The sequence below is a fragment of the Mastomys coucha genome, unplaced genomic scaffold (assembly GCF_008632895.1).
Source record: "Mastomys coucha isolate ucsf_1 unplaced genomic scaffold, UCSF_Mcou_1 pScaffold21, whole genome shotgun sequence".
Lineage (NCBI taxonomy): Eukaryota > Metazoa > Chordata > Mammalia > Rodentia > Muridae > Mastomys > Mastomys coucha.
Window position 1 is genome coordinate 161,438,852 of NW_022196904.1, and position 21,137 is coordinate 161,459,988.

General features: G+C 38.2%; 1 protein-coding gene across 3 annotated transcripts in view; it reads left to right on the top strand.

Annotated features, from left to right (window-relative positions):
- The window catches only part of Uhrf2 (ubiquitin like with PHD and ring finger domains 2), a 67,861-nt gene that overhangs the window by 29,956 nt on the left and 16,768 nt on the right, over positions 1 to 21,137 (top strand). For 2 of the 3 annotated variants that reach the window (XM_031390078.1, XM_031390081.1), the window contains exons 4-9: positions 9,631 to 9,849; positions 13,320 to 13,432; positions 14,399 to 14,585; positions 17,392 to 17,515; positions 17,755 to 17,862; positions 19,764 to 19,868. In XM_031390078.1, coding sequence (XP_031245938.1) covers positions 9,631 to 9,849; positions 13,320 to 13,432; positions 14,399 to 14,585; positions 17,392 to 17,515; positions 17,755 to 17,862; positions 19,764 to 19,868 — 856 coding nt within the window. The remainder of the gene's footprint in view (positions 1 to 9,630; positions 9,850 to 13,319; positions 13,433 to 14,398; positions 14,586 to 17,391; positions 17,516 to 17,754; positions 17,863 to 19,763; positions 19,869 to 21,137) is intronic. The other variant, XM_031390079.1, reaches the window with a different exon arrangement.

The following is a 21,137-nucleotide window of genomic DNA, read 5'->3' on the forward strand; positions in this document are numbered from 1 at the left end:
AAAGAAAAAGAAAAGAATTGCTCTAGTGGCGCATATAAACGGACTTACCCCCTCCCCATTTTTTTTTCCATTTAGTTAGCCAGCCATGGGAGCACATGTGAATATCAGCACTCAGAAAGCATGAGTTTAGGGTCACCCTGAGCCACAAACCAAGTCCTTATTTTATTTTATCTGTTCTGTTTTGTTTTCTGAGATAGCATTTTTCTATGTAATAGCCTTGGCTGTCCTGTAGACTAGACTGACCTTGAATTCAGAGATCCACCTGCTTCTGCCTTCTAAGTGCTATTAGAAGGCAGAAGCAGGTTAGATGTTAAAGGCATGTACCACCACACCCAGCTTCAAGATCCTGTTTCTAAAATAAACAAAACATAGCCAATGAAACAAAGGAAAATAGGATCTTTCTTTGTTGCTCAGTATAGCCCCAAATTTCTGGTCTCATACAGTCCTTTTTTTTTTCAGCCTCCAAAGTATCTAGGGGTACTGACTCATGCCACTGTCTGTACAAGTTGTAATAAGTCATTTTTGCTGGCTTGCAGGATTCAAGGGAGGGAATGGAACGTGATGTGGCTGTCAAACAGAGGATGCTGTAATTGTACTGTACTGTGTCGAATATTGTCTTCCAGCTCCAGTGTCTTACAGCACCTATGTGAGCAGATGCATAGTCAGAGTAGGACCTAAAATGTAAGGCTGTAAATCTATGATGAAGAGCAATGGAGACCTACATCTTTAACTTGAAGAATTTGAATCATGTTAATTTCTGCTTGTAAAAGCTTCATCTCGAAGGTTCTGCGCAGTAATATAGGAGCACCCAAACTTCAAATCTCTCAAGAGAAAGAACGGTTTGACTTGAGACATGGCCATTGAATAAACAGTGGTCGTTTTTCAGCTGTAAACTGGGATACATACAGAAGATATGTTGTAAAGAGAATTTGTAAAATTAGTAGTTACAGTAAATGACTTGAGTTTTCACTATAGTTTTTATTTTCAGAGCACTTAGGATGTTGTAAATAGACTATCAATCATCCTATTTATGATACTAAGCACTACAGTTTTTTCAGTGACCTATGTTTTTGTTTATTAAGCTTTTTTTTATGTCAGAATGCTGCAGTATAGACTGGGCAAATGCAGTAGCTTCCATAAGCTGTGCTTATTATCACTTCAAAATACCCAGAAGTGGCTTTAATTTTAATCACTGAGAGGCAGAGTCTTCAAACTCATGGATTTGTGAACCTCCAGACAGTTTCCAGAGTGTTAGGATTACAGTACCTGGATGAATGACTCCTCACTCCCCCTGAATTGGAGGTTGGGGTTTGAACTGAGGGATATAGCAACTAGGTAACTGCTCTACTACTGATGTAAACCCCGAGCCCTTTGAAAAGCTATTTTTAAAATAAAAGTCATATTTTATTAGACCACCTGAATTCTGTCTGGGAAAGGAAACTCATTGAAGAATCAGATCAAGATACATAGACATTCCTTGTATCTATCAATTCCTTTCTACTTATAGCAGTAACAGTTTTTAATCTATGAAAAATGATAAATGTTTCAGAATCAAAATGTAGAAGGATTTTAACAACAAACCATAAAAAGCCTTGAACTAGGAATCATTGACACTTTCTCTCAAAATTATAGATACATGTCAGATGTGGCAGCACATGCCTTTAATCCCAGCACTTGGGAGGCAAAGGTGGTAGATCTCTGAGTTCAAGGCTAGCTTGGTCTACATAGTAAGTGCCAGGACAGCCAGGGCTGTATAGAAAGACCCTATTTTTAAAACTTAAAGGTTGTGTGTGTGTGTGTGTGTGTGTGTGTGTGTGTGTGTGTGTGTGTGTGTGTGTGTGAGAGAGAGAGAGAGAGAGAGAGAGAGAGAGAGAGAGAGAGAGAGAGAGAGTGTTCATGCAAAAGTTAATATTGACATGTTTTTAAGGTATGGGTTTTTCTGATGTTTTTATATATATTTATATTTATATTTTTTTCTGAAAATTCCTTGATGAATATAGGCTCAGTTGATGAAGGCTTCTTGTGAAGAATGTGTAGCTTGTCAGTATTACACCTAGGTTAGGCTGTTATCAATGATTTACGTCTTATGGCAGCTAATATAAATAAAGTATGTGGTTAACAAAGTGTCTAACACAAGAGTAGTTGTTTTTTTTACCTCCTTTCAGTTAGTATATCCTGTTTTATTAGAATCTTACCAACATGGTATTTGGAGAGAAATTTATTATTTGGAGATTTGGATTTTAATGAATTCTTAAGTTGTTTTTAAAAACACCCTTAGTGGCCATACATAGTTTACCTGGGAGGAAAGTTATCTCCCTTTCCTCACGATAAAATCCTAAATCCTGGGGAAATATAAGTGTTAGGAAAACCCTTTGGTTTTTTTAGGCCAGAGTTTCATGTATCCCAAGCTTCCCCTGAACTGCTATATAGCCAAGGATTATCTTGAACTTCTAAGTTTCCTTCTTCCTTCTCTTGACTATGAATGCTGGACTAAGAGACATGTGCTACCAGGCTGGTTTATGTGGTACTGGGAATCAAATACATGTCTCCTACTCTTTACACAACCACTCTACCAACTGAACTCTATCTTCAACCCTGAAAACTCTCTTGATGGTGTTATATGAAGAAAACAAAATGAAGAAGGATTAAAGGTAATGATAAGTCAAAGGAATATAAGCAATTTCAAATCATTAAGAAAAGGAAATGGACAAATTTTTCCTTATGTCATTTTGGTAAGCTTGTCCCCATTTACTTTTTGTGGCTTCGTGAATATTATTTATTCCTGTCATATATCCTTTAAATAGCCAAGATGTGAAAAATTCAAATGACATTTTAAGGTCATCTAGCAGGTCATTACAAAACTGGGACAGTGATCTTGGGTAAGTAGAGGTCCTCAGAGACTCCTGATGATGCCTATAAGACTGACTGAGGGAGAATTCTGAGGACAGCCAGTTTTCCTGTTACTAATAAGTAATATGTATGGGATAGAACAGAGTCTCACAGTGCTTTAGAAAAATGTCCCCTGAGAGGGGTGGCAGGGTAGAGAGTCAGTGAATCTCTAGCCCTGTCTACAAGTCACCATGCTCACTGTGCTTCCTTGGTGTCGGGATTACAACTGTGAACCGTCATACCCAGTGTTTTACATGGGTACTGGGGCTTCAGTTCAGGTTCTCATGTTTGTATGGCAAGCACTTTAACACCTGAGCTCTCTCTCCATCCTTTGATAATGTTAAATTTTACATACCAAGCTCTAAGATCATTTCTTACATGGATACTCATATAATTTGTAGCATAGTGGTAGTTCATGAAGAAACCAGCTCTATTATACAATTTTTCAAAGGTTATATTCATGAAATTGTTTGACTCCAGAGCCTAAGAGTTATCCAATAGAAGAAGGTCAGATCCTCTGGAGTTGGAGTTAGAGGTAGTTGTGAGCTACCCAAAATGGGTGCTGGAAACAGAACTTTGGTTCTCTAGAAGAAGAAAGAGTGCTCTTAACCACTGATTGATTTCTTCAGCCTGCTTTACTGAGTTAGGGTCTCATGTAGCTAAGGGTGGCCTTGAACTTGCTTTGTAGCTGAGACAGACTTACATTCCCATTCTGTCCCCCAAGTGCTGGGGTTATAAAATACACCACATCTAGGTTTAAGTTAGATTAATGTTTACCAAAATAACTGACATCATACATTATTTTGTTTGTGGGGAAAAGGTAATGGGTATAAAGATTTGTGTATATAAATGTCATATGTTGCTATTGTGTTGAAATTGTTTTTTCATAATAAAAGTGGTCATATTGAAATTGGATACTTGGATCCATAGGAATGTTGCAGTCAGTAGAGGGTCTCTCACTGTAGCCTATGTGTTTTGGGAACTTGGAGTTCTAGCTGCTCAAGCCTCATGAGTCCTGGTATCACAAGTATGTACATTCACTTAGGACAAAATATGCTTATGGGTAAGAAGGATGGGAAGAATTAGTATTGGAGGTTAATTGTAAACATGTTAAGAGGAATTGAAGTGGTGTTTGTAATTGCTCTCAGTGTTACCACACTTGAAGCTAGTCTTAGCCTGTGGTACATGCCTTTGAGTAGTCTTAGTTATGGCTACTGCAAATAGAATCTAGAGAGGCAATTGTGATGAACTGTTGGTGTTTTTTGATTGAAATAACTTTTCTATAAAGTAGCAAAACGTGGGGTGTTCTATAGAGTATTGATGTGTTGTGATTTTTTTTTAAATTAAATCTTGTCAAATATAATGATTTCTAGATTTTGATAGAAAGGTTTTTCTTAAGTAATGTTTGTCATGTTGATCTTGTATAGGGAGCAAGAATCATTCTAGCTGCAATGACTAATTGCACTGTTTCTTGTTTGTGACTAATGTGTTAACCAAAGATTTCCAATTAGGTTTTTCTAGTGTTCTATGGATTACAAGGTTCTGAGTGGATTATAATAAAAGCATACTAGAAGACATTAGATATACATGTGATATCATTATTGCCTTGAGCTGTGAGAGAACTTTTTATTCAGAAAGAAGCTTTATACATATGTGTTGGGTTTTTTTTTTGACTTTTTAAATATGAATCACTTCTTTACATGTGTGTGTCTTGCAAGGTGGTGAGAAATAACTCTAGATTATATTCATATAAGTTGTTTAGGATGCATATTCCTCATACCTGTACTAGGTAGCCCTTGGGAAAGCACAGAAATCAGTTCTTCAAATAGAGATCGCAAAGCCTAATAAATATAAAGAACAGTATATATTATATTATGCAATAAACCTGAGTATTTTGAGTTGCAAGTCTTTCGTTTATTAGTTAGATTTTAGTTTTAATTAATTGAAACCTCTGTACATGCACTTGTCTTGATACAATCAGCATTCCATTCTACTTCTACAATTTCTCCCTATCTGTGCCACCTTCCCCTGCCAACTGCATGTGTTCTCTCTCTCTTAAAGTTGTAAGCCCAATGCTGCCTATATATGCTTTGATATAGGATCACCTGCTGGAGCATGAATAGCTTCTTGGGGACTACATCCCTAAAGAAAAAATTCCTTTGCTCTCCCAGCATCCATCAGTTGTCAGTAGTCCCCATTCAGGGGTAGGACTTCCTGGCCCCTTCTGCCTCCCTCACTGGGCTATTTGCCAGATTGGTTTCATGCAGGTGTTACATATGCATTCACAGCTGCTCTGAATTTAGTTGTGGAACGGGCCTGTCATGTTCAGTCAGCATATACCGTTTTGCTGTTGATATCGTATAGCTCTTTCTGTCGTCTTTACATCCTCTCTTCCATGATGATCTCTGTGCCTTGGGATGAGGTTTTGGTAGATACATCCATGTAGAACTGGGTAGTAGGACAGTCTTACTCTTTACTACTCAACCAGCTGTGAGTGTCTGTATTAGTCACATGTGCCAAAAGATACTTCTCTAATGAGGGGTGAGAGATGCACACATTTATGAGTATAAAAAGGAGAACTTGGGGTAGTTTAATATTGTATATAAGATTTGCTTGTTTTAAACTTAAGAATTTCTAATTTAATTTTTTCCTGTGAACATCTACCTACTTGATGTGTTCTTTTTTCTTATAACATTGAAAAAATACCTAACAATGGAATGCTCTGACTTTTAGAAGTGTTGCATAAACTCAGGTTATTTCGGTAAGTATTTTTAAAGTGCTGTATTTTGGGCTTAGCTATTTTTAACTCAGTTGTGTTTCTACCATTATAAAAACAGTAATTCATCATTGCTAATGTGTTTGAAAATGAGATGTATTTTTATATAATTTGTAAAATCCCCATTAAGCAGTTCTGAGTAACCTGTTTGTAAGTTTTAAATTTTAGGTGTCATAGGATGTCATAATATTTTCTGTTAGAATATGAAATGTTTTCTTTTTGCATGCAGCTTGACATTAAAGATTTTCTAAACTAGAACATGCCTACAGATGAATGGTGTCCTTATTTAAACATAATTCTTTCAGGAAGCAATGTTTTGGGGAAAAAAGGGGTTTTGTTGGTAACTGCCTTGTTTAATAGTTTTGAGGGTTGGGATTTTTAGCTTAAAAACCACTCATTAAAATGAAGTTTCAGTATTGTATGCAAATTCATTTCCATTTCCCTGGAATGGAATTCTGTAGACTCTATTCATCAATATCTGTTAGCAAAATGGGTTGTCTTTAGTTGATAAAGATGTCATTTAGTTAAGGATAATCAAAAATACATATTCTGAAGGGTAAATCAAAGAATTTTATTACATTTGGGGCAATGCAACTCTTATTGGGAAAATTTAAGCTTTTGATTTATTTAAGCCTTGTTGAGAATCTGAATCTCACCAAAGTAGGATAAAATCCAGAATGCTCTAGCTTGGATGTGTGGAACAATGCTTTGACTTCAGGTTCAGAGAGACAGGTGCTTAGATTCCTCCTGTAGGAGTAGAGACTGGCCGTGTGGCGCAGCAGAAAGGAAGCTGACCTTGATCCATGACTCCAGCTTCTTGGAATCCTTTAAGCCTTGTCTTAGAACTTGTTCAAGCTTCCATTTTCCGAAGAGTATTCGCTATATAGTCTGCAGTTTTCCTCAGTGTAATGCTGGAAGAAATGGCTACCTGGACCAGAGGTTAAGAGCACTGAACAGCTCTTGCATAGTATGGATGCTCAGCACTCACATGGTGGTTCACAACCATGCATTTCTCCAATTCCAGCCACAGTTGCTCTCTTTAGGTCTCTGGCTTTAGGCCTCTGGGAACCATCTGTACATGGTCCACATACATGCACACTGGCAAAAACATTCATACACAAACAATGGTTTTTAAAGAGCTTTAATTCTATAAAAGCAGATTTTTACTTAATGGCTGTCTTGCTATTTCTGTTCTGAAGACAATGTTTGGATTTCTCCATGGGATTACGTGAATAAATTCAAAACGCTCTTCTGTGGTCCTGAATCAACTTATGTTCTCTCTCCTCTCTCAGAGCTGTGTCAGGATAAGGCTTTCCCTCCATCATTTACTGTCTGAACAGAGGCTAGTTATCTGGCAGTTGCTGAAGGGACTTACAGCACTGAGGATAGATGGCCAAGTGTCTCTGGGGCCCCTCGCCAAAGCTGGAACTTCCTTTACCCTATTAGCTGAAGTGTAGAGACTTGATTAAAATAGGTGATTAAAGATTTTTTTCTCTAACGATTTATTTATTTATTATATGTAAGTACACTGTAGCTTGTCTTCAGACACCAGAAGAGGGCATCAGATCTCATTACAGATGGTTGTGAGCCACCATGTGGTTACTGGGATTTGAACTCAGGATCTCTGGGAAGAGTAGTCAGTGCTCTTAACCACTGAGCCATCTCCCCAGCCCAATTAAAGATTTCATACAGTATTGGTAAGTTAGATATATTGTGAGAGTCATGGGCTTGCATAGTCCTTGCTTGATTTCAAAGAACCAAGCAACAACCAGAATCTTAACTTCAGATCAGCTTGATTCTGAACATGGGACTCTTACTTGGCAAGGGTCAGTTTTCTTCTGTTAATTTCTGCCTTATTAATGCTGCTGATCTCAAGGTTATAATGAGTACAGTTGTATTCCTATAGCATGACATTAACCTGACTGGCTGAAAGGGTTTGTAAAAGTTTAATGTTGAGCCTTAGTTCCTCAATTCCTTACTTGGGCCTGAAGTGTAGCCCGAGAATGTGATGATACCCAGGTCTGTACTCCACACTTTGAAGTGTCATAGCAGTGTGGCTCACCTCAGTTGATTATTTTAGGCATGGAAGCAGGTGCTAATTACTTCTTTGTAACTAATAATCCACAAGGGCAGCAGGACCTAGTTTGATAGAAGCCAGGTGTATTGTTGGCTTGATGATGTCAACAGGTTGGGCCTAAAATCAATCTTTTCTTTTTTTTTTTCTTTTCTAGACAGGGTTTCTATGTGTAGCCTTGGCTATCCTGGAACATGCTGACCTTGATCTCCCAGAGATCCACCTGCTTCTGCCTCCTTAGAGCTGGAATTCAAGATGTGCACTGACACCATCACCCCCAAAATAAATCCTTAAGGAATTAAGGCCAAGGTTAAATGGTCCCCTGCCTCCCCAGTAGTTCTACCTCCTGCTACATATAAAATTGTGGGGGGCTTATTTGATTTGGTTTTTGGTCTTAAGCATTACTAGGAAACATTACTACATTGAAGAGCAATAGTTTTATCAAGAATATTTTCCTGGGAAAATGGGACCTAGTGGGACATTGAATGAAGTGGGAATTGAAATGGGTCCATTGAATGGACCTAGGTTCATGAATGAAGTAAATCATGAAACTTGATGAACTAGCTCTAAGATCTGGGAGAAGCTGACATCTAGGCCTGCTAAAAATGATGGCGATGATGGTTAAAATTTTTTTACATTTATTTTTATTTCATGTGTTTGGGCATTTTTGCCTGCACGTCATATGCCTGTGGACCACGTATACATCTTGTGCCCATGATTTCAGAAGAGGGTGTCAGTCGTGTCCCTTGGGACTAGAGTTAGAGGCAGTTGTGAAGGGCCACGTGGTTGCTGGGAACTGAACTCTGGTCTTGGGAGCAAATGCTCTAATAAAGCAATGAATGCTCTTCATGGCTGAACTGTCTTTCCAGCCCCTATTAACTTTGTTTGTTTGTTTGCATGTATGCCTCTGTGCCATGTATATACTAGGTACTCATAGATGCCAGAAGAAGGTGTGGGCTCCCATAGGGCTGGAGTTAGAGGTAATCGTAAGCTGCTACGTGGGTACTGGAAATTGAACTTAGGTCCTCCACTTCCTTTAACTGATGACTCATCTCTCTAACCCCTATCGACATATTTTTAAGCTTAAATATGAAACAAGGATTTGTGTTCTTACTATTTCATCTCTTAGCTAACAATTGATAGCTTCCTCAGCCCTTTTACTCTGTTAATTAAAATCATTAATAAATATAATTTAATTATCATCAAGAAAAAACACAATCTCATTTAGGATATTATAACAGCAATATTTGGCAAAATAAATTACATTTTAAAAAAAAAACCCAAGATCTGGAGATGTAGCTCAGCATTAAGAGTACTTTCAGCTTTTACAAAAAATTTGAGTTTGGCTTCCAGCACCCACACTTTGAATTGTCAAAACTGCCTTCAACTTCAGTACCAGGAGATGTGATGGTCTCAGCAGGCATGGTATATATTCACATGTGCACAGACACACACAGTGTGTCCAGAAAGAAATCCCAGCTCAATATGGATGATGTATACAGAACATGGAGTGTGCTTGCCTAACGCGTGTAACCATGAAAACACCTGCGTGGCGCTTCTTTGGTGGGGCAGAGAGCTCATTCGTGTTCACTTGTGAGTTGCAGTACAAGTGAGAAATATACCCAGTAATAAAAGATGTTGCTACCTGTTTATATGTATGCATATGTGTATACACTTTTTAAAGACATAATCCAGGCTGAGTTCTGATTCCCTCTCTTCCCTTCACCTTTTCAGCTCATCTTACCAGCATGTGCTACTACCTCCACCACTGGAAACTTTATTTGTTTTTTCAACTCTGTAAATTAGATCTTTGTATGTAGTGCATACAAATTTAGCCTTCTGTGGAAATAATCCTAAGCTCTGTGTGTGGGTTGTTTTCCTGTTCCTTCAGATATCCAGAAAGTGGTATACTAGAAATGAATGCTAAGGATCTTCGACCACGAGCAAGGACCATTTTAAAGTGGAATGAACTAAATGTTGGTGATGTGGTATTGGTTAATTACAATGTAGAAAATCCAGGCAAAAGAGGATTTTGGTATGATGCTGAAATTACCACACTGAAGACAATATCAAGGACCAAAAAGGAAGTTGGTGTGAAAGTTTTCCTGGGGTAAGGTTCTTGTCACTAATGCTATTTAGTTACCAATTAGGAATGTAATTCTCAGATATGAAGCACATATTTGCATTAAAGAAGTTTAGGTTAGAGAGAAATTTTCATCTTCAAGGGGGGAATATTTTTACAAATTCTGAGAATTTTTATTACAACTGAATATAACTTCATCTCTAAGGTCAAAGATAATTTTTGGAGACTTGGATATAAAAGTGTCTGACTAGAGAAGTCTATGCTATGTTGAGTTCTTATAGATGAAAAAATAATAACCCAAACTGTAACATATTAATATATTCCTGTAGATGACAGCTTCACCTTTATTTTCTAGCCTGGAACATTTCAAGATTTTTCTCAAGTGATAGCTAGTGGGCATTATCTTACAGACAGCTTTACACCTGGGAGGTTATTACTTCACCCCTCTCTATGCTTTCTCTCAATTTTAAGTGAATAATCACTCATTTGCCTTTAAAAAGATAGTATGTATTAAGGAGTTTCTAAATTTTCATTTGAAATTCTACATGCATTTCTTTTTTTATATAATGAGTTTATACCAGATTTGTTGTATTGATCAGTGAAGGAATTTAGCATGCCACTAACAGATTTCACTTCTGAGGAAAGAGCCATATTTATATATTGATCATGTTGTATTTAACTACATTCATGGCAAAAGGTGACAAATCTAGGGGCAACATTTATTATGGTACATAGAAAGCAAGGGTAGATAAACTATAGCCCACTAGCTGCTTGTGTTTGTAAATAAAGTTTTATTGGGACACAGCAGTGCCCATTGATTATTACCCATGCTGGTTTTGAGAATCTGCAACTGAGAACGTCTGACTGCACAACATAGATTGCTTCTGGTTTGTTTCATGTTGATAACCCTGAGATAAGATAGAGACTATCAGGGCTTGCTGAAGAAAGCTTTCTGTTGTTTTTCTATTAGAATATTAGAATTATAGCTCATATTATAGAAGACTAGATTTCAGACCCTTCTAGAGAAATACAGGTGTAATTCTGCTACTCAACTAAGGATGCAATTGAATTGCACATTTCTGAACTATTTATAGTTTACATATATATCCAAATTTGAAGAAAACACCAAAATACCTTGCCTCTGTAGGGGACCTATGGTAGGGTATACTTGATTGTAGGAAGTATAAAAAAGGTACCATACAACAGGAGATACCCCAAACTCATAGCTTTGAGCTTATTAAAAAAAAACAAAAACATGACTACAGTGGCACTTTGAAATTGCAGCACTGAGTGGCATAGGCAGGAGGATCTCTGAGTTCAAGGCCAACCCAGCTACATAGTGAGATCCTGTCTCAAAACAAACAAACAATAAACGAATACTTTTAAAGGAAAAGAAGTTGCTGTTTTAAGAAAGATTTCTAATCTAAATGATCTGAGGTAGAAAATTGCTTTGGTGACTAGATCAAGCATAAGTGGAAAGATGGACAGGCAAGTATTGATTGGTATAATGGTTATGTTATAGCTGTCCCAATTGTAAAACACTACTAAGTTCTTACTTAGAAATGTCAGGAATGTAAGAGCCATAAAAGAAGCAAAGGTGGTTTGAGGCTAGAAATATATTTTGTAGTTTAAAATCACAGGGATCACATAACAGATATCCTGCATGTCAGATATTTACATTATAATTCATAACAGTAGCCAAATTACAGTTATAAGTAGCAATGAGAATAGTTTTATAAGCCAAGCAGTAGTGGTGCATACCCCCAGCACTTGGAAGGCAGAAGCAAGCTGATCTCTGTGAATTTGAAGCCAGCCTGATCTACAGAAAGAGTTCCAAGACAGCCAGGGCTACTTGGAGAAACCCTGTCTCAAAAAAAAAAAAAAGATGATGATTGAGGATGAGGTGTTTGGGGTCGCCACAACATGAGGAGCTGTACTAAAGGGTTGCAGCTTTAAGAAGGTTGAGAACCAGTAGCTTAAGAGCACTTATGCTCTTGGAGAGGACGTGCTTCATTCTCTCTATCCATAAGGACATCTCATCACTAACTGTAACTCCAGTTCTAGGGAATCTAGTGCCCACTTCTGGCCTTCGGGCTCCTGTACACATGTGGGGTGTTAGATTCTAATAGAGTATCTTTAATTTTAACTTCACCATTCCCAGGAAGTACAGGTGTCAAAACCCAAGAGTGAGAAGTGTTGGTCAAGTGACTCGAGTGCTTAGGCAGAGTGCAAGGAAGAAAAGATAGTGCAGAATTGACAGATTAGACTTAATGCATGGTGGAATTTTGCCTTATGTTTAGGGAGTCAGACAAGCAGTACAGTTTAAGAAAATTGAGTCACTATAACTCTGGAGAAGATGTAAGGAAGTAGTTACTTCTAAAGTAGCATGGCAGTTCTGTCTGCTGTCGTGACTGATGGTGACAAAGATCTCTACCTCACAGCTGCTTGACTTACAGGTACCTTTGTAGATCCTGTATTCTATTTGATAGTCATTTTTAATGAGAAATTTAGTAGAGAATGTAAATGGATGCTACTCTCTTTAAAAAAAATTTAAAAGAAGATATAATATCAAATTCACTACAAGAGCCAAAAGCAAATATTTAAAATTCTTAAACCCATGTGTACCTAACAATGTTCTCCAAATACAAAGCAAAAACTGATTAAAAAAGAAAAACCTGGCTGGAGAGGTTACACAGTGGTTAAGAGCTTGTTCTTGTAAGGACCCATGTGACTCCAACACCCAAGTCAGGTTGCTCCCAACACACTGTAACTCCAGCTCCAAGGGGGATTCCTACACCTAGCTCCTGCAGGTACCTGTATTCATGTGAGGTACTTAGACAGACCCATATTCATTCACATAATTAATAATAACAGCTTTTAAAAGGAGGAACAAGTTCAGAGTCATATTAGGAAATGGAAGAATATGCAAATGAGTATAAATTAAAGTAAGTGTGGCATCATGTTTGAAAAGATACCTAGTGCTGGGCCACGCCTTTAATCCCAGCACCTGGAAGGCAGAGGCAGTTGGATTTCTGAGTTCGAGGCCAGCCTGGTCTACAGAGTGAGTTCCAGGACAGCCAGGGCTACACAGAGAAACCCTGTCTCGAAAAAACAACAACAACAAAAAAAAAAAAAAAAAAAAAAAAAAAAAAAAAAAAAAGAAAAAGAAAAATTGGACATATGTTTGAATCTTACTTTAATTAATAGGGGTGCATTTACCTCATTTTTATGCTAAATGTATAAGACAGCTATTTCTTACCAGATAATCTAAGTAATAAAGTCTCTGAATTTCTTTATTTCTGATTTATTACTCTGAAGTTAAATCTAACTTTGAGGATTAACTCCTACTAAAAACAATAAACCAGGGTAATTTTAATAGCTGTAAGCTCAATCAGTTTATAAGTGAGAAAAATAACAGTAAATTTCTACAATGACTTATTATTTTCACATAATTTAAATGTTGCCTATAGAAGTTAATGTTTCTTCCTCTCTTTAAGCAGGGGTTCTGAAGGGACATTAAATGACTGCCGAGTAGTGTTCGTAGATGAAATCTTCAAGATTGAGAAGCCTGGAGCCCATCCTATTTCCTTTGCGGATGGAAAGTTTTTAAGTATGAGTTTTTCTGTTAGGCTTAGACTCAGTGTCCTTTGTGATCAAATGTAGTTTTATTGACCAGTGAATATTTTTGGAGGAGCTATGAAATAGACCATACAAATTCACATTCTAGGATAAGTAAAGAGCATGTAATAAGCTGTTGTTCTATAAAGTGGTCTTTCAAGTGCTTCTCCATGTGTGCTCTTTTAAAAAACATATTTTTAAAGTTATTTATATATGTGTGTCCCAGTATATAAGTTGGTGCCAGAGGACTACATCAGGAAATCTCTCTTCCACCATGTGAATCCTGGGATTTGAACTCAGGTTATTAGGCTTGGAGACAAGTGCTTTTGCCTCCTGAGCCTGGATAGGCCCTCTGTGTGTTTCTACCAACATTTTCTTTATGTCCTTATCCAGTCTTTAACATCAGTATGTGTATAATGCAATTTGTGGCAATAATATACACTATCCCTGTGTTTATTGCTGTCACCACCCCCCCACACACACACACACGCACACATACACACTGGGCCCATTTCATAAATTCTGATTTAGTAAATCTGGGGTTAATCATTTGTTCTTTCTTATCTTTCTTTTTGGTGTGTGTTTGCGAGGGCGTGCGTTTATGCATGTGCCACAAAGTTTGAGGACACTTGTAAGGGTTGATTCTCTTATTACACCATGTGGGTTATGAGTATTGAACTTAGGTTACCTGGCTTGGCAGCAGGTGTCCTTACCTACTGAGCCATCTCTCTAGTCCTGAGACATTTATGAAACCTTACCCTGGATTTTGGGGGGAAGGCACCTGTTTGTTTTTTATTTTAAAAAGGTGTATACTGCTTCAGTGGATTTTTTTATGTTTTTTTTTATATTTTATATTTTATATTTTTTTATATTTTAGCTATTTGCTAGAGAGATGGGTCAGTAGTAAGGGACTAAGAGATATAAAACAGTAACATTAACATAATTGTGTTCTTTATAGGGAAAAATGACCCTGAATGTGACCTGTGTGGTGGAGACCCAGATAAGACATGTCACATGTGTTCTTGTCATAAGTGTGGAGAGAAACGGGATCCCAACATGCAGCTTCTGTGTGACGAGTGCAATATGGCCTATCACATTTACTGCCTGAGCCCACCTTTGGATAGAGTCCCGGAAGAGGAATACTGGTATCGTCACCAGGGCTTGGTCTTCTTTTGTTTTGTTTTTCTACAAATAATCAAAATGGATCTTCAAAGAATGGATTTTCCTTTGCCTCCCTCCCCCTCCCCCTCCTTTCCCCCTCCCCTTCTTCCCTCCCTCCCTCCCTTTCTCCCTTCTTCCCTTCTCTTCCTCCCTTCTTCCCTCCCTCCCTCCCTCCCTCCCTTCCTTCCGTCTGTCCTTCAGTCCTTAAGTCCTCTCTTCCTTCCTCTTTCACTTTTTCATCAGATAGTTTCTTGCTATGTAGCCCTGGCTGTCCTGAACTTGTCTGTAGACTAGGCTGGTCTCAAACTGATAGAAATCTGCCTACCTCTCCCTGCCAGGTGCTGGAATTACAATGGCCAAACATGGATCTCTAAAGATACATGCTATGTGAAAGTGTTTAAAATGCCATAGCTGGTGGTCACTTGGCACTGATACCTTTATTAACTTACTGTACAACTCTGAACTGTGTTGTAAACTTACAGATTTGGACTTCTGGTCATGCCCGAGTATGAAGTCATTTAAAAGTACAGACTTGGTTGCTTGGTCTTTGCTTTAGAGGCCTTAAAGTTCCCTTAAAGGACCTGGAATGGCACCACTTAGTTGTTTTTCCGTCTGTCTATCATACTGTTTTTCTCTCTCTTGTTTCCCTAAATTCCCTACATTCTATCCAGATTCAGTGTCTTTCATCTCTTTAAGTCAGACTCTTGTCTCTGTTTTCAAACTTGATTCTTCTTGGAAGCATTATGCTTACCTTCACTGTAATATCCATCCTTCAGTTTTTTTACTTAGCTTTGTCTAGTCAGCTTTTATAATGGCTTTCAACACCCTACTATGTTATATTTCCTGTTGTGTTCTTAGTAATTAAATACTTAATATATACCAGCAGTGTTTTATATGCATATTGTATCTAATTTTTAGGAAGTTCTTAAGTAGAACAAAGCTCCAAGATTAAATACACTTGCCATAATCTAAATCTCGGTAATGGTAGTTAGGAACAAACCACTTATAAAAGATTAGGGAGAAGGTACCTAGTCAAATTTATAATAAGCTTTTAAATAATCAATTAAGGAGTCTTGTAAAGTATTTTTTAGTATTATGTGCATGCGTGTAGGATTCCTTGAAGTTGGAGTTACAGGCAGTTGTGAGCCTTCTCATGAGAGTACTAGGAACCAAACTCTGGTCTTTTGACAGAACAGTGTGTGCTCCTAGCAACAACTGAGATGTCCCTCCTCTTCTGCTGTGGAAGATTTTAACATAAGGGATATACTAATCACGAATATTGATACCCCAAGTGGCTAGGTAGTGTCAGTGTGAAAAGCAGACAGCTCTTCTTTCCTGTAGTCTTTTTGTGGACTCACTACCAACATGATGCCTATGTTACTGAGAAACTACAGGGGTTTAAGAACAAAGGAAAAGGCCGGTGACATTGTTAAGTAGATAAAGATATTGTGTCAGGGGTGACCTAAGGTCAATAATTCAGTCCCTGGGACCCACACAGTACAAGGAGAGAACCAACTCTGTTAAGTTGTCTTCTGATTTCCATAGGTGCCATGCATGTTCACAACACACACACACACACACCCACACACACACACACCACGCAGGCATCCCAGTTTTAAAAATTAAGACAACAAAATGGAGAAGGGCTATGACTCTTTTCTGTTTCTTCCTGCCATTGACTTGCATGATCACATGACTAGTAAGTGTTTCCTCTGAAGTCTCATCTCATACTTATTCTTTGTTTTGGTGTATAGTGGAAAAAACTTTTATTATATTTGGTGACTTTTCAAATAGGGTTTTTCAAGGTGACGGAACTAAAGTATTTACATTTTTGCCAAATAGTGCAGATACCTCTCATAATTAAGAGTGACAAGTGGGCATAGATGTATTCTTTACTCTAAAACTTATAGAAGAGATAATTATGAAAGAAGATGCAAATTTAAGATGAATTTGGCAGTGAATTATTTTGTTGGTGTGCTCTTGAGTTTTCCAGTTTTTGCTCTAGACAAGGTTTTAAGAAAGTATTAAAGCAGTTTTTGAGAAAGGACAACAAGCACACAGGCCTGAGGCAGATCTAGAGATGCTGTCCACTTACTGTGGTAGACTAGACTTTGTGATGCTGACACTTGAACAAAGGCTTTGTCATAGCTCTGCCAAAAAGCTAGACCATTCACACACACTCATATTTGTCTATATATTGCATTTCAGTTATTTATTGTATGTTGATGTGATATGGTATAAGTGTGAAGTTTAGAGAAAACTTGAAGAAATCATTTCTCTTCTTCCACCATGAGCTCCAGGCATTGCTCTCCGGTTAGCCATCTTGGTGGCAGGGACCCTGTACTTACTGTGCTACCACTGGCTGCTTGTATATATTTTTTCCTTTAAGGGCTCTGTTAACCGGGTTAGATGGGAAGATGTATTCATTGCATTTTTAATTGTTAGATTCTTTTTCCTTTAGTTTTTATAATGAGAACTTCAAACGGATATTAGAGTTGGTAAGAAGATTAAGCATTATGTTCCTCCCCCCACACTCCAGGCTTTTGGACTGAATTTCAGGATGGATAATACAAAATCTTGAAATACTTTAGAAGCAAAACAAGAATTTTTTTACCATCAGCTTTTATTGTGTGAATATTTTTGAAAAGTTATATTAGTGACAATTGGTACTCTGTAGTCTAACCCAATATATTTTAACACTTGTCCTAATGTAGTAAGGCCATTATTCTGTTACTGCTCTTAGTTACCAGATATTGTTTGTTTTGTCTTTGTCTTTTTTATTTCGTTAAGGTATTGTCCTTCCTGTAAAACTGACTCCAGTGAAGTGGTTAAGGCTGGGGAGAAACTCAAACTGAGTAAGAAGAAAGCGAAGATGCCCTCAGCCAGTACTGAGAGCCGGAGGGACTGGGGCAGGGTAAGAGAGAGCTCGCCTTCCTCTCACTGTCCCGTTAACAGTTGATAGTAAATAGTGTTTCAGTATTGGTAGTGGTAGTATAAAAGATTAAACAACTTAATTGTTAGTATCAGTGATAATTATGTAAGTAACAGTTTTATTCATCCAGCTATTTCATTCACATTTTATAGGAATTGGAGATCTTGAAAACACTTTTTTACATAATTGATTTCTCAAACAGCTTCTTTTGTGACTTACAGGGAATGGCTTGTGTTGGTCGTACAAAAGAATGTACTATTGTCCCTTCGAATCATTATGGACCAATCCCTGGTATTCCTGTTGGATCAACATGGAGATTCCGAGTTCAGGTATGCTTTTTAAATGGCGTAGTTGGAAGGGCAGAATTCATAGAATTAAAACTCGGGTGCCCTTTGCTTTTGTTTTTCATTATAAATGGGTCTCAGTGAGTAGCACATGCTGTTCATTTGTTAGAGTAACCCATCTTATTTGGAATGAGTACCTTTCCCCAGACATGATCAGACGAAAGCATACCCTTAGAGTGACACAACAGTTATCTTTGCTCTCTCTTTGTCATATGGTTCTGTGTTACATGGTATTGGTAAGCATCCTTGAGAGCTTTTTCTTGTTGTTTCTGTGTAGAGTCCTGGTTGTCCTGGAAGTCACTTTGTAGACCAGGCTGGCCTCAAACTCACAGAACCACATGGCTCTACCTCCCCAGTGCTGTGATTAAAGGAGTGAACCTCCACCACCCAGCTTTTCAGAAAAATTTTTAGAAATGTAATATTTGAAATAATTTTAAGTTATCTGGTGAATTCTTATCTATTGTCATTAAGCTTTAGGCTTCTTTTTAAACATTTTTTTTTTTTGAGATTTTTTTGAATTCTAAGATACTGAGCCACTTGGAGCGAGTTAATCCAGTACTAAAGTTCTCTTTTCCCCACCTCTTCTGGCTCTTAGCTCTTCACTCCCCTTCTCTGGCACTGTTCCCAGAGTCTTGGAATGGGTTATACAGATGTCCAGCTTACAGCTGGGCATTTTAGCAGTCATTTGTTCTCAGTGCTTTGACTATCAGGAGTGTGCAGTGGTAAGCCAACAGCAGCGCTAATCTGCTGGTAGAAATAGTTCTTTCTGCCTATCTCTAGAAGGCAGATGACTACATTGTAGTCTTGATGACTACATTGTATCTATGTAGCAAACCAGCAACAAGCCTCTGAGAGGATCTTTGACCTCCCTGACCACAGGCTTTTGACCAGTTTTACAATATCAAGAATTACTGTGGGGCTGGCGAGATGGCTCAGCGGGTAAGAGCACTGACTGCTCTTCCAAAGGTCCTGAGTTCGGATCCCAGTAACCACATGGTGGCTCACAACCACCTGTAATGAGATCTGACGCCCTCTTCTGGTGCGTCTGAAGACAGCTACAGTGTATTACACTGGAGCAAGTGGGGCCATGTGCAAGCAGGGCTGGAGCAAGTGGACCCTGAGCGAGTGGGCCATCCTGAGTTCAGTTCCCAGCAGCCACATGATGGCGCATGGTCTTCTGTACAGCTACAGTGTACCCATACACATAAAATAAATAAATAAATCTTTAAAAAAAAAAAAAGAATTACTGTTTTCTAGTGAAACCTAGGGCTTGCCTATACTACTAGTCTTGCTAGCCAGCTTGCTCCAGGGATTCCTGTGTACCTTCTAAAGCGGGATTACAGGTCGGTCACTATACCTACAAGACACTGGTCTTCCTGCTTCCATGGTGCTCCACCCTCTCCTCAGACCAATCAAAAGTTATCCATAAAGGACCATTCTGAGCCATGCATGGTAGTTCTTGCCTGTGGTCCTAGCACTTCAAAGGCAACGGCAAAGAGTGACTGCAAGTTCAAGGTCAGCCTGATATATGTAGTGAATATGATGCCAATCAGGACTACTTCATAGGACTCTGCCAGAAATCAACTAATCAAAGGTCATTCTTTTTATGATTGAATGGATTTGAAAGGAACAAAATAAGGCAGCGCAGAAGGGTCTATTAGTGTGCAGGTCTCAAAGCAAGAGCGACGGCTAGAACTGTGGAAAAAGCCTCAGTACCTTCAGGGTTTTATTTGGGAAAACTAAAATGAGAAAGAGTTGAACTCTAGGTAAAACGTGATGGGGCTGTAAAGTTTAATAATGCATGTGAAAGCGTTTTGTACGTCTGATTCCATTGGTACTCTTTCATCCATCCAGAATATACTTCATCTTTTCCTTTTACCTTATAGGTGAGCGAAGCAGGTGTTCATAGGCCACATGTTGGTGGAATTCACGGTCGCAGCAATGATGGGGCTTATTCCCTTGTCCTGGCTGGAGGATTTGAAGATGAAGTTGTAAGTAATGATGTAACTTTATTCTTTAAAACCTATCTTGATCATTTCTAAAAAGACTAAAGCTGTGCCCAAAACACATCACATACTACTGTCTCTTTTTTAGTATAGTTTTGTTGAAGTGATTGGTTCTATATAAGTTACAAGATTTAGCAGTTTCTGTTTTTTAATATGGTTTAGCTTACACAGTTGATAACTAATATAAAAATATATTCTCTGGAATTTTTTTAAATTAAGCCTATTTTGAAATAATTGTGGTTTTACAGTAGCATTAAAAATGATACGGATAAAGCTGCAGTTTATAGTGCTTATATCAGGAAGTATGATTTTGAGGTCATACAGTATTCCATGTGTGTTTTACAGGCACAGTAGAGAGTGCTGTGAGATAAATTAAAGCTATATCCAGAAAACCTTGGACTAATCATTAGCTGGGGAACCTGAGATGAAGATGCTGGTCTGTTGATTGGTTGATGGCACAACCATCTGTCTTTGTATCTCCTTTCACATCTTGTGAGGGAGAATAGAGACTAGAGAATGGTGTATTAGTTAGGAGTGTAGCTTTGTGATCTACACACAGGCCCAGATTGCACCAGGGTGTGGCTATGGGACTTCTCTTCCTTGGTAGTGGCAGCCTCATATCCTTGAGCAGGTACAGCTGCTTTCTATGTACTCTCTCTAGGCAGCGGCAGCAGCCTTGCATAAGCTGCTTCATTGCTTGCAAAGCACAACAAATCAAAGTAATCTCTTTTTCTCTGTGATAATAGAAAGCTTTTGTTGGCATAATTGAAGTACAAATATGTTAATGGTATGCTATAGAATTTTAATCATGATTTGGTTGCTACTTGAAGAACATTCAAAATTATTTGTTCTTTAATGTTTAAAGCACTGTTTAGGTTGGACCATGCCTGTTTTGTCTAAGGTAGACCATGCCTGTTCTGTCAGATCTCACTACTCTTTCTTTATAGCACTCTCAGAATTATAACTTGAAAACTTGGTCATTTTGATTTTGAGCATTCTGGAGCCAATCCAGATACAGTGTAAAGTGTTGTTTCTCATCAAGTAAGGAGGTGTTTTAGTAGGGCATGGTGGTACAGACCTATTTTCCCAGCACTTGGGAGGTGGAGGCAGAAGGACCGGGAGTCAAGGTCATCTTTAGCTACACAGTAAGTTTGAAACCAGCCTGAACTTGAAACAAAAGATAGAAAAGAGGGAAGGAAAGGAAAGGAAGCAGGAGGTGGAGGGGGTGAGGGGAGAGAGGTGCACTAGACGGGG